Source organism: Acartia tonsa, chromosome 14 (genome assembly GCF_053477335.1).
Source record: "Acartia tonsa isolate MP-2025a chromosome 14, ASM5347733v1, whole genome shotgun sequence".
Classification (NCBI taxonomy): domain Eukaryota; kingdom Metazoa; phylum Arthropoda; class Copepoda; order Calanoida; family Acartiidae; genus Acartia; species Acartia tonsa.
This window is the reverse complement of record NC_137273.1, coordinates 20,344,805-20,357,961: the sequence shown is the minus strand read 5'-3', so window position 1 is coordinate 20,357,961 and position 13,157 is coordinate 20,344,805. Positions and strand designations below refer to the sequence as shown.

At 32.9% G+C, this 13,157-nt stretch overlaps 1 protein-coding gene across 1 annotated transcript; it reads right to left on the bottom strand.

Moving 5' to 3' along the window:
- Positions 1-5,892: 5,892 nt before the first annotated feature.
- Positions 5,893-12,713, bottom strand: LOC145305837 (uncharacterized). Its single transcript, XM_080147660.1, has 10 exons — positions 12,584-12,713; positions 11,531-11,609; positions 11,124-11,196; positions 10,621-10,691; positions 9,883-9,956; positions 9,418-9,501; positions 8,778-8,852; positions 8,026-8,098; positions 7,687-7,733; positions 5,893-6,727 (listed from the first exon to the last, which is right to left on the bottom strand). Exons 1-10 carry the CDS (start codon positions 12,622-12,624, stop codon positions 6,631-6,633), a joined length of 714 nt encoding a protein of 237 aa, XP_080003786.1. The 5' UTR covers positions 12,625-12,713; the 3' UTR covers positions 5,893-6,630.
- Positions 12,714-13,157: the final 444 nt, after the last annotated feature.

Sequence of the window (13,157 nt, the reverse complement as noted above, 5' to 3'; positions counted from 1 at the left end):
AATCCTAGGCTTATCTATTATATCACCCTGATGGTATTTGCCTTCAATGGAGAGGGGCTCCTCCCTTTCCCTTGGAATAAGGGGTGTATTGTTGTTGTGCTATAGGCTTGAGGTGATTTGATTGTATATCAGGGTCTTTATTATATTACATCTAGCTTCTATTTTTGTCCTTATCACAATTGCATAACAGATTTGTTTACTAACCCTGTTCTATTTTTAGCTGTTATCACAATACACAATAAATCCAAGCCTGTTCTATTTTTAGATTTATCACAACACAACAATTTGTTTGCCAAGCTTTGCTCATAAATCTATTGTTTAGCCATCACACCAGGGAGTTATCCCTGCAATGTGACATAATATCTGTTTTTCTAGATGGGTGGCTGCGTTGTAGCCTCTCAGGATACTTGGAGTTGACGTAGTTTTTCTCTGTTCTGGTGCACTACACTCGTATGTTGGCTCGCAGCTTGCAGCTATGTGGCGTGTTTCAGCCTATCGGCGGCAGGGAATGTCCCGTCCTGCTAGCGCCGCTTATCCAAATCCAGCTGATGGCGGCAGGGAATGTCCCGTCCTGCTAGCGCCACTGGTTTGGATCCTGCTATCTCTTGCAGTAAAATTGGCCTATTTTCAGCCGTTTACACTTATTTGGCTTGTTTCAGCCGGTCCGCAGGCCTGTTTCAGCCTTTTGAGCGCTCAATTCTCCGTTAGATGTCGGCGCTTCTCGCGGTTCTTCGTCCAGTTTCACTTCCACAACTGCCGGATGCAGAGTTAGACTTGCTGTCCAGGGTGGGTAATTCAGGTTGCTTGTGTCAGTTTTGCCAGTTTCACTGCTGGGAGTACCTTAGCCTCAGCTGCGCGTCTGCTCTACACTTGTGGTTTGCCGTAATCTCACACAGCTGTCACCAAAAGTTGTGGTATCCGCCTAGGGTAAATGGCAGACACCAGAGTTCGAATAAAGACTACGGCAGTGTGAACAGACGTGGACACCTTACTATAGAGAAGCTACGCTTCTCTAGCATTCACTAGACAAGAATCAACATCTATTTCAGTTGTCACTTTATTGAAGGGTTAAAGGATACTAAAGCTATATACAACAAACAATAAATACATGGATAGGAATAAATGATCATAACATAAAAGCATTATAATACATATACAATAGTCAGTTTGGGCAATCATGATTCCCCATCCCTGGAAAGGGTGGGGGGAAGTAAGAATACAGTTAACCATAATATAAATACATATGGATTAGGAATAAAGATAGTTAAAGATAAATCATACAGTAAAACATAGATAATTGCAATGGTTAGGTAGATGGCTATCCCTGTCTGGGGCAGGCAGGATAGCCCATGGAGCAGCACAATAGGTAGATAAGCATAGAGGGGTTGAGTGGTAGGTCTGGGTACTAAAGAGGGAAGGTTTGATGATTACTTGTGACAACAACAGTCTGTGTGGGGGTGATTCTATCAGGTGAGGGCAGGTTTAGATCCTTTATCCTCAGGGTTGAGGTGGTGCTGATAACTTGGTGGTTGAAGGGGAAGGTTCCGGTGCTTAAGATGGGAGAGGGAGGGGTAACACCCCTCCCTCCATTGCAGGACAACTGAGAGATGAAACCAGTACACTGTGGGCTAGAATTGAATCAAGACAAAAGTAAGTGCCGAGCTCTGGGACCTATGTATGGTGAAAATAGACATAAAACCATGATGATTCCAGGTAAAACCAAAATATTTCAGCGGGGGCTTTTTAAGAAAATTATATTTGAAAATTTCAAGTTCAATTTTCACCCCCTAGGAGTTGCCGCATAATCATGACAAGAAAAGCAAATATTATTTATTTTAGATTTTAAACAACTTTGCTTTAATAAAGTTCTTCATAAAACCACTCCTGAAGGGAGTTAATAAATGGCCATTTTATCACTTGCTTTGCAAAGGTCACGAAAATTCAGCCTAAAATAAATCATATATAGAGAGGTTTTAAGAAGGACTTCATAAAAGCAAAGTTGTTCAAAATTTAAAATAAATAATATTTGCTTTTCTTGTCATGGTTATGCGGCAACTCCTAGGGGGTAAAAATTGAACTTGAAATTTTCAAATCTAATTTTCTCAAAAAGCCCCCGTTGAAATATTTTGGTTTTACCTGGAATCATCATGGTTTTATGTCTTTTTTCACCATACATAGGTCCCAGAGCTCGGCACTTACTTTTGTCTTGATTCAATTCTAGCCCACAGTGAGTACCGTTATCTGACATATTTTCAGGTGGCTTTATAATTGTAGAATAACAGGATTTAGCTAGGTGCGTAGCATCACTATAATGTCTTGGTTTCTGCATGGTCCAGAGCTGCCGCATACCACAATATATTTAAGACATATTGCAATTGAAACTAGAGCAAAAATTGGTTCAACGTCTCTTAAAGGGCGTTTCGTCATATTTTCACAGTAGCTTTTTAAAGTTTTTTTTTTATGTTAGGTTAGGTTAAGTTGTGTTGGGTGATTGCAACGCAGGGGCTAGAAAAGGGGAAAAGCTACTGTAAAAATATGACGAAACGCCCCTTAAGAGACTTTGCCACAAAAGGGACTATAGTTTTCTTGATAAGAAATAGTAACTAAAATATTTGGCATTGAAATTAAAATTAGCAAAAATGGCAGCAAAAAAAATTCTCTCTACACCACTCTTCTGATCTATATTTATATTTTTATTGAAATGCGATATGTTTTCATATGATTATTCTAACACATCTACTTTGATTGAAAGTAATTTGAATCCTATTCTGATTAATTGTTTCACAGAGAGAGGATTCAATTCATTCTAGCCTTATTAATTCTTTTGTGTCTTTGTTTGTTTTGTTAGAAAACAAGGATATTTTTTTCCAATCCTATTATAGAAAGTTGTAAGCGTTTTTGTTTGTCCCGATATTGTTCTCCTTTACAGTGAAGCTTCTTATAGGTCCTGGGAAAGTTTTAAACTATTTTTGGGGAGGGTACCTTCACCCCCCTTTCCCAAAAAAAAATATTTTTTACTCTTTTGAAACTCAAATTTAATATGGGATGATGTCGATTTTTCCCCCTCCAACCTTAACCCTTAACGGTCGGGGGGGGGGGCGTTGAACGCCCCCCCTTCCGGTTTTTTCTATCTCATTTTCTGTGTGTGAAAGATAAAGAGCCCAAACTGCTTGACTTTTTAAGTATGGGTATGACACATAACTGAGAGTTGGAATTTTTTGAATATCTCCATCCTGGCGGGCACAGGATGCCAGCAAACCTGGCAGGGTCATCCAGGTAAAGAGCAAAAATATTTTTTTGACTAAAACAAAGCATATTATCATACCAAAATACTAAAAAATCCTCTAGTAGTACATCCTTATATGAAATACAGGTGTTCAAGTCACTTTCAGGTTCCAGGTATGATCCTGCAGGTCCTGATCCTCCAGGTCTCCAGAAATCTTTAAAAGGCTCCTGTGGCCGCAATTTTTGACTTAGAGACTTCAAATTTTAAACTTAAGCTTTTCTTATATGTCTACATAACGTATTAAAATTTCATGAAGATCCGCCGCCATTTTCCCGCCGACCGCCGACTGCGGCGGCTGGCAGCTGCTAATTACAGCTGCGGCCGCTGAAATTTGTATTTTGATATTTCTAATGTAAAATTTACATAAAGATAAACATTTTCTGAAAAAAAAATTTTCTTCTAGCTTCAAAAATAAGAAAATTACAGATGTTTGAAATTTTTAAGTAAAAAAAGACCTAAAAACAAAGGTTGTTAAATAAAAGGGTGAAGGAAGCGAAAATTGACTTAGACTTACAAAAGGTCGGAAATTCATTATCAAACAGGGGACTTGCACAAAAAAATTTAGCCCTCTAGCTCTAACAGGAACTGAGATAATAAGGGGGGGCGTTGAACGCCCCCCCCCCGACTGATTAAGGTGCGGCAAGGGGCCCGACTGTAAAGGGTTAAGTGCCCCTAGAGGCTTCTAGGGGGCGTAGCCGCTAGTAAGATAAAAAATAATATTTTTTTGCTCATTAATCCATAATCTATAATACAAAGTAGAACGAAGTCTGGCAGTCTGCTGAAGCTTTTTGCTTAGGTTTCAATGAGGGATCTTAAGGGATAAGATAATGAACGATAAATTTATATATAACCTCAATTATGATGAACAATTTGTTACAATTACCCCCTTAGCAGATCAAAAACATTGGTTGGAAGGTTTGGACATTACTAGTTTTTAAACAACAAATTTAAATCGAAAGTTTTAATCCAACAAATAAGATACCTTTCAAACTTTGAGTACTAGTGTAAATTACAGTCCAATAACCCCTCCCTCACTTGGTGGTCTTTTTTATTTTATTTTATCCAATCTTATCTATGTTTATTTTAAAACAATATCATATGAGACATAAAACAATACAAAAGTGAATGAAAAATGATTTTTTAAAGTTGTCATGAAGGCATTGTGTTTTCGCCTTCTGAATAAACTCTATCTCTAATAGGGATAATACTGTTATCTTTACTAAAGAAATTTAAATTTTCCTTATTAATCCATTTGAATTTGAGAATAATGTATTCTAAATATGTCAAACTTTAAAATTATATCAAATACATAGCAACATTGTTTGGCCCTAATAAATGTACGCTGATTACCAGAGTAAAGATAGGGCGCAAGTTATCAATGTCATAAAAAACGAAAACGAGATGATGAATTAAATTATGCTTAGACACAGTATCCAAACTATTTATAATCTCATATATCTGGTAGTGTCTTGTACATTAATTGTTTTACAAAATGTACATACTATTATTGCCGCTTATTGTTCATCCCAGTTATGATATGAAATGTGATGGTAAAGTTTATTAAGAACTACTACATGCAGTGTCAATCAATACAGACAAAGGAACCAGGGAGGTAGGGTACTCATTATACTGGTACCCAACAGGGAGTAAGTGAGGGGAAAATGGGCAATTAATTCAATTTTAGAGTTTTCGCTGAAAGGCCATGAAATCTAGAATTATCCAGAAATTTTGAAGAAATTGTAAAGAATATGTTAAGCAAATTTAAAGTCAGTCAGAACCTGCTAAATTCTTGCACATTCCCTTTAAGCCAGTACCCAAAGTCTGGGACTCCTAAAAATTGAATATATGATTAATTGTCACCTCCCTTACTCCCTGGGTACCCAAAGTGTTTTAAACACATTGTCTTATTTGTTGTCCTCCAACATTATATACTTTATATATAACGAGATACTTTGCTACAGACAAAAACTCTTACTACTTTATATTATAGGATTATTAGATTTGAACTGTATCGTCCATTGTCTTATCCCTGAAAAAGACCCTATTGAGCCCGACAGCGTTATGCTGACAAGACATTTTCAATGGTGTAAACCAGCGTTTCGGAGCCGTTTGATTTTGGTGCGGCTCCGGCTCTACCTCTGGCTCATACCCAAAATCAAGAAAAATATCGACATATTTTTTTCCCCACGTCTATTTTAGACTTTTGAAGGTTTTAAAAGTTCAATTTTTGATAAAAATGGACTTTAAAAACTTAATAGGGGCATTTGTACATGACAAAACAGAGTTACCAAATTATAATTTATAAAAAATATCTTTATTTATCTAGTCCGGAGCCGGAGCCGATTTTAACGAAAATTACGGCTCCAGCTCCAGCAAAATATGGCGGCTCCACGGCTCCCGGCTCCGCAACACTGGTGTAAACCGATAATTAAAAGTAACGTACAAATTTAAAAAGATCTTTGATCATTACGAAAAAGACGTCATGATAAAATCATTCTATTCCGTTTATATTCCAAAATTATTGGTTGAAAGTTTTTACAATGCTCGTTTGAAACAATAGTACTAACAAAGGAGAGGAACAATTTTAAAAATTGAAGAAAAATACATTTTTATGATTTATATAAAATTTATTATAACAGTATTACAAACTTTATCCAATAAAATACATTAATACAAAACACGAATCGATTTATAAAAAAAATGAAATAGTTTTTGGTAATTAAATAGGCTTATAGAAGCTTAAACAGCTAAAAGTGCAGCCTATGTCATCAAAACTTTATTAAGAGATTTCGAATTATTTAATGCTGTTCCCGCAAATGGTATTAATAATTCCACCCCCCCTTTTTATTAGAAAAATTGAAAATAAGGGGAGGGGTAATATTGCTTAACCCCTGCGGCGGAGCTAACCTTGTGGGACCTGTACATGCTATGCTCGGACCCTGCGGAGCTATCCATTACTATGTAATCTAACATAACCTGACCTATAGAAATAAACAAAAAAACTACCATTACCCTTATTTTTGATATTTCAAAATAAGGTAGGTGGGTGGGGGCGGGAAGTGGAAGATCAGTGCTCAAGAGGGAATGTGTGATAGCGCCGGAAATTTACATCACATATTATTTCAGAGGATGGGCTTTTCTACGTTTTTCTGCAATAATGCCTAGACACTGACAAGATAATACAATTTCTGAATAGTTCAAGATGTAAAAAAGAAAAAAACAAACAAATATTTAATAAGATAATTAGTCGTACTTGCAAGCGATGCTTTTCTAAATTTAGTTGGTGACTGTATTTCAGTCTTTACGTTTGCTTCTTTGTATGTTGTCATCCTTGATTTATACAATTACAAGCTGTCAAGATCTAATTGAAACTCTGCCAGTAAGAATTCTAATGGAAAGTGCTTTGTATAACTTCGTGTTGACACCTCCTTAAATTCATGCCTGAAAAAAAGAAACAATTTTAGTGCAAGTGAATTTTTTTAGTTATCTTAAGGGATAAGACAATGGACAATGAATTGGTGTAATAATGAACGAAATAAGTGTGGATTAAAATTTTTGGTTGAAAATTTTTGATACCAATTGTTTGGAACTAACCAACCAAACAAATACCCAAAGTTTTCTCATATTATGATGTAGCTCAGTGATCTTAAGAGATATCTCATCATAAGACAATGGACGGTAAAGGGAACTATCCACGGACGATAGCAAGTGATTATTGCACCTTCCAGCATTGATCCATAGTATTTTTTAGTGAATATACTAGGATATGTTTAATATTTGGTTTATCGACAAAAAAGTTAGGTCTCATCATGCTTTTATATGAATAAAAACTTTGAAAAGTAAAGCATTTTTTAAAAGCTTTGATTCAAAAGTATATTAAATATTTTGATTACAAATGTATATTTAGAAAAATGGTTGGTAACCTGTAATATTGTTAACAGTTTAATTAAAGTACTTTTGCAATTTACAGCATTTGATTCTTTTCTGCAGTGTTATTTTATTTTGTCCTTTGAACTCAACAAAGCATTTGATGATATTGCATCAAAAACATTTTAAAGTTTTTTTCATATAAAACCATGGTAAAACTTTAGTTGATAAATCAAATATTAAACATAAACCTATGCTGGAAGGTACTTAGAATCACTTGCTCTCGTTCGTGGATAGTTCCCTTTAAAGACATTTCAAATAATCCTAAACATAATTATATATACCTTCTGTAGATAAAAATTTGGTTGTAAAGTTTAAATATATCAAACAAAATTCAATAAACTATCCAAACTTTATTTGAAAACAAATGGGATATCGGGGTTCAATAAAATTTAAAGTCGAATGTCCTCTCCTCCCTTGAAGTAGCTGCATTACTTAAAAGAATCTTGAGAATATAAATTTAAAAAACTTACTTTGTTAAAAACTCTATTCCAAATTTGTTCGTTTTATGTGTTGTAACCTATGAAAAAAATAAATATACAACTAGTATGACAACAACCGTTAAAGCACAGCTATGAAACGGTACGACAAACGATCATTAATACTTGTAGAGTGTAAGAACAGAATAAGCAGAATATATGTAAATGCATAAATCTTAGCCAAATGTCAATAAATTTATTACAAAACTATGTATAAGAGATATTAAGAGATGTCTTACAATGACACAATTTGAAATGAGAGGCAAAACAAATTTACAAAAGGGTGGGATAGTGTTTTAACTTATCATACTTTTCAAATCTTTGTAATTTTACCTGTATTGTTTTAATTCCTTTTAAAGCTGCCATAACAACTAATTCTGATAGCAACTGGGTTCCTATTTTCAACCTAAAATTATAAAAATGGTCAGGGAGAGAGGGGACAATGGACTGTAAAATATACTTGTACCAAAAGTTTTATAAATATTTGTTTGAAAACCAGGACTACATTTTATAAATATTAATTGGTTAGTTTGAACTAGCAGTGTCCAAACTTTTCTAACAATAATTTTAATTTACAGAAATAGTAATTTCTAATGTCTTATTGGATGTGTAAATCAATTTATTGTTCATTTTGTCTTATCCCTTAGAATCAATGTATCTTCCTAACTAAATCCAATATTTTATCTATCTTTTTTCAATTGTATATATCTTATATTTATAAATCTATACAATATCTATAAGTCTGTATGTCGGTATGTCTGTCAGACAGTATGACTTTCTTTCTATCTGTCTGTCCGTCTGTCTTTATGGCTGTCTGTCTAAATATTTAGGTATCTATCTGTATATATACAATATACATATATCATTCTATCTATCTATCTATCTGTATACCTATAATACCTTCTACATTCTGGATTAATCAATATTCTTGTGATTTCAGCTGTCTGTCTGTCTGTCTATATACCAATCTATCTATCTATCTGTCCATCTATCTATCGATCTATTTACCTATCTATCTATCTATCTGTATATGTATCTATTTATCTATCTATCTATCTATCTATCTATCTGTATATCTGCAATACCTTCTACATTCTGGATTAACCAATATTCTTGTGATTTCAGCTACAGTTGACATTTCATTAGTATCATCAACACTTCTAAATAATTAAAAAGGTTATCCTATTATATTAAGTAGTAAGTTTTCTTTGTCGGGAAGGATCTTTCAAGCCTATAAACCGATTTGGTTCTCCTTTACAATGAGGTCTCATATAAGTCCAGGGAAAGTCTTTAACTTTTTTGGGGGAGTATAATTCCACCTTCCAAAAAAATGCCCCCCGATCCCCAAATTATTTTACTTTTTATTTCTAGAACATAAATTATAATTGAAGGGGTAGGGGGGACTCCCCCTCACTTTAAGTGCCCCTAGAGGCTTCTCATAATTAAGAATTTTAAGAAGCCTATCACATACAGCGGTCGATAAAAAAGTAGACCATTTCTCTGTAGTATAAAGGATGGACAAACTTATAGAGTAGATGTTAAATGTTAAAAGGTTTTCTGCTGTTACATTGAATATCAGCCGAGAAAATCAAATTTATTCTATAAAAATCCAATGTTATTCAACTTTTAGTTATTTATTTTAAAAAAAAGGGGAGAAAACATTTACCCCATTGTCCATACGGACAAATTAAGTTAAAGAGTAGCTGAGTTACTAAAAAGAGTTACCTAAGGCATATAATACCAACAATATGTTTATTGAATTCTGCTATGAGGCACATTCTGTTATGATCAGAGAGATAGTAGTCACTACATTTTAACAACATTTGATAAAGAAACTTTTTTTCTTTAAGCCTTGAATGTTTCAGTCTTGTTAAAATCGTCCTTTAGATCTCAAATCCACATGAGGGTTCTGTTAACAACAAAATATAACCCAATTATAACTAAACTAGAAATTCCGTTTTTTTTCAATGAAAATACATAGTTTTTTTTTTATAGCATTTTTACATCAAATTTTTGCAATTGTCTTATAAGACTTTTTGAAATAGTGATTAAGCATAATGTTATGAACTAGCTTTTTCATGATAAAAACATCCGAATTTTAAGCAATTTTACAAGACATAAATATTCTTTTTATAATGTTTTTTCTTCTTATCGCTGATTTTGCTTTAAAAACTATCAAATGTTTTCCTAATATTGTCTAAATCATTACAATGTTTTTGGCTCAGATAATCACAGATTTCGTTCCAGTACTCACAGAACCTTCCCTAAAAATTATTAATAGTTAATTATCGCAGCGTATTATAGACGTATTTCAGCGGATAATAAAAGGTAAACTTGTAAGATTAAAACCAGTTTTGTTAGCCCTTAGAGACCAAAGGCCCGGGCTATAAAACCGGTATTAATTCAAGATTTTTTTTTAATATTCGTGGAAAATTGTCTGTAATGCGATGCTTTACATGATTTTTTTTCAGTAAAGCTGAGAAACGGTTCTAATACAGCGGATGATAATCGGTTTCGAATCCATAAAGGAAAATTATTAACTGAAAAAGATTAATGTCCGTCTGTCTGTTGTTATTTGTTACTTAAAATCTTTTAACAAGTTATAGTTTTTTTTTATGCAGGAAGAGAGGGGACAATGCCAGTAATACCAACTTTCTACTCCTATTTTCCCACAATAATATACCAACTACAAGAGGCAGGATTTTACTCATATACTTTTTTGAAAGTGAATCTTGATTTAAAGTCTAAGATTAATTGTATCTAAATTCATGAATTTTAGATAAAATTTCAGAATTTACAACCACAAAATCTTTAATAAAACTTTAACTCTAAAAAAATGGAATCGATACACGAAAGCCTGTAAGTTTAATTCAACCATGTTAGTTCAGCTATTTTCATTCTTAAAAAGTACAAGAAAAAAAAAATTACCTTACAAAATAGAAACATAGACATGAGAACTCCTCCAGAAACGGCCACTACAGGTAAATTAAAAGGAATTCCTACATAAAAAAATTGTTTATAATTAAAGCCTGGTAAAGTAAGTTACTATTAGTTACCGATAAATTAATCTAATAATAAATCATAAAAATATTTTCTTTCAATTAAATGTAAAACATATTTTTCTAGTTCCTGAAACATATCAACTTAAATAGTTAGATGAGCGTATATAGGGGATGAGTCAAAACCTCAAAGAGAAAATCTTCTTATTCAAAAATAGTTTTTTCCCCCTTTTGAATGGGAGAAGAGGGTCCAAACCAGGTGTCTTGGATTGACAGACATACAGACATCCTATTATTTCTAAGTTGGTAATATGTAGGTAGATATAAACTAACCTATAAAAACTATTATGATACATGAAATGATATATGGATATAGGTGGATAAACAACTAATACTACACATCCTATTATTTCTATATAAATATAAACTAACCTATAAAAACTATTATGATACATGAAATAATATAAGGAGATGGATTTGCAAACAATGACTTTACTTGACGTCCCTGAAATATAAAACAGTGAAATTAAATTAATAGTTCAAAACAAGAAAAACAAGGATAACAACATCCAAGAAAGAAAAGGATACAATACAATGTAAATTAACTGGCCCCAAAAGTTTATAAACAAAATCTTTCATTTGTTAACTGAATGGACTTTAAATTGGTCTTTACACTTTACTAGTGTTAAAACATTTCAACCAATAAGTTTAATCTACAGAAGGGGTAATTTGGTTTGTTGTAATTAGAAGTGTATATTTATTAATAGGCCATTGTCTTATCCCTTCATATCCTTGCTATAACCAAATGAAGCGAAGCACACAGTGATGTTAAAAAATACCTTTTCTTCCATTTTCTGATCAGCTAGAACATCTTGAATAAGTTTTTGTACTTTTTCTTCATCCTCTCGAGATATGTTTCTTAATAAAATGCTTATTTTTAAGCGAGGCTTTTCTATAATAAGTGGTGGCCCGTCTGCAAGTAACGGATAGCTCGTACCGTTAGTTTATATATTAGATTTCAAACTTTACATGATGATTGATTTAGCGTAGAAAGCGAAATAACTCTATCTTCGCTACCACAAAGTACGTACGTATTAGGGTGGGTCGATTTTGGACATTTTTATTTGAGACCTATGCAGGAATCTACACTTAGTTTATTTAAGTATAATACACCTCTTAATTTATCTCATGTCTAAAAACTGTTGGTGACCACACATACAATTGTATAAATATTTGTAAATGGGAGTATAACAATTATTGAATCAGAACTATGGCTTCATGGTGCTCCCTTAAAAAGCATTAGGGGTAGAATCAGGAACTTTTGTCTGTTTCAATATATCTCATTCCTAGCCTGAGAAAATCTCAAAAAACCTCTACAAAGTGGACAATTCTCAATAAACCCTAAAAATGGTGGTTTTTTAGTCATTTCTAAGGCTAGGAACGAAATATTTTGTAGCGGACATAAGTTCCTGATTCTATTTTTCAAGGCCATTTTTAGCCATAGTTCTGTTTCAATGAATTTTTGACTCCCATTCATAAATAGCTGTACAATTGTATGTGTGGTCGTCAACGCTTTTTAGACTTAAGATATATTTAAATCACCCAGAGGTGTATTATACTTATATAAATCAAGTGCAAGTCCCCGCTTAGGTCTCAGATAATAATGTCTTAATCGACCCACCCTAGTACCTATATTTAAAACATGATGATTTTTAACTATTTTCCAACATTTTTTTTAATGATATATGAAATTAGCGAAATCTATTTGATTTGTAAATAAATATATATGTATCTATGTACTTAAATAGTATCCTGTATTTAAGCAAATTTGTCACAAATTTATATCAAACTTTGTTTAACTATAAACTTTGAATAATAATACTGAGTTTTACCTTATAGAAACTGTTTCATCAAACTTGGTTTTTAATTTCATTTTTAAACTCTATGCCATAAACAAAAAAAAGAATATAAATAATTTATATTAGGACTTTATATGCATAGCAGACTATTCGTATTTATCAATATATAGCAGAAAGTCTATAATCATGGTTTCCAAAATACAAAAATATTAATCTTGATAAAATATATAATGATAATGTATGATTACTAGTGAATTCGCCCTCTAATTTTTTAGGGGGGGGGGGATATATCTACTGTCTCAGCCAGCAAAAACGCCTCTAGAGGCATATAGTTGCACTAAGGGGAAGGAGGGGGTGGGATCGACTCTCTATTTTACATTTTAGTTTAAAAAAGTAGGAGTGATATATTTTCCATGGGTGATTTCTAATAAAACTTCCTGGGAACTGAGAACATATATCATGTTGCTTTTAAATAAGTATTATACTAAAGTAATATGGAGAATTTTATGATACAACGTTATTGTGTTTTAGCTAAAATTATGATTAATTAAAAACTATTCTTTTTGAACACGTACAAATATATTTTCTTTGCTGCAAGCATATTTAG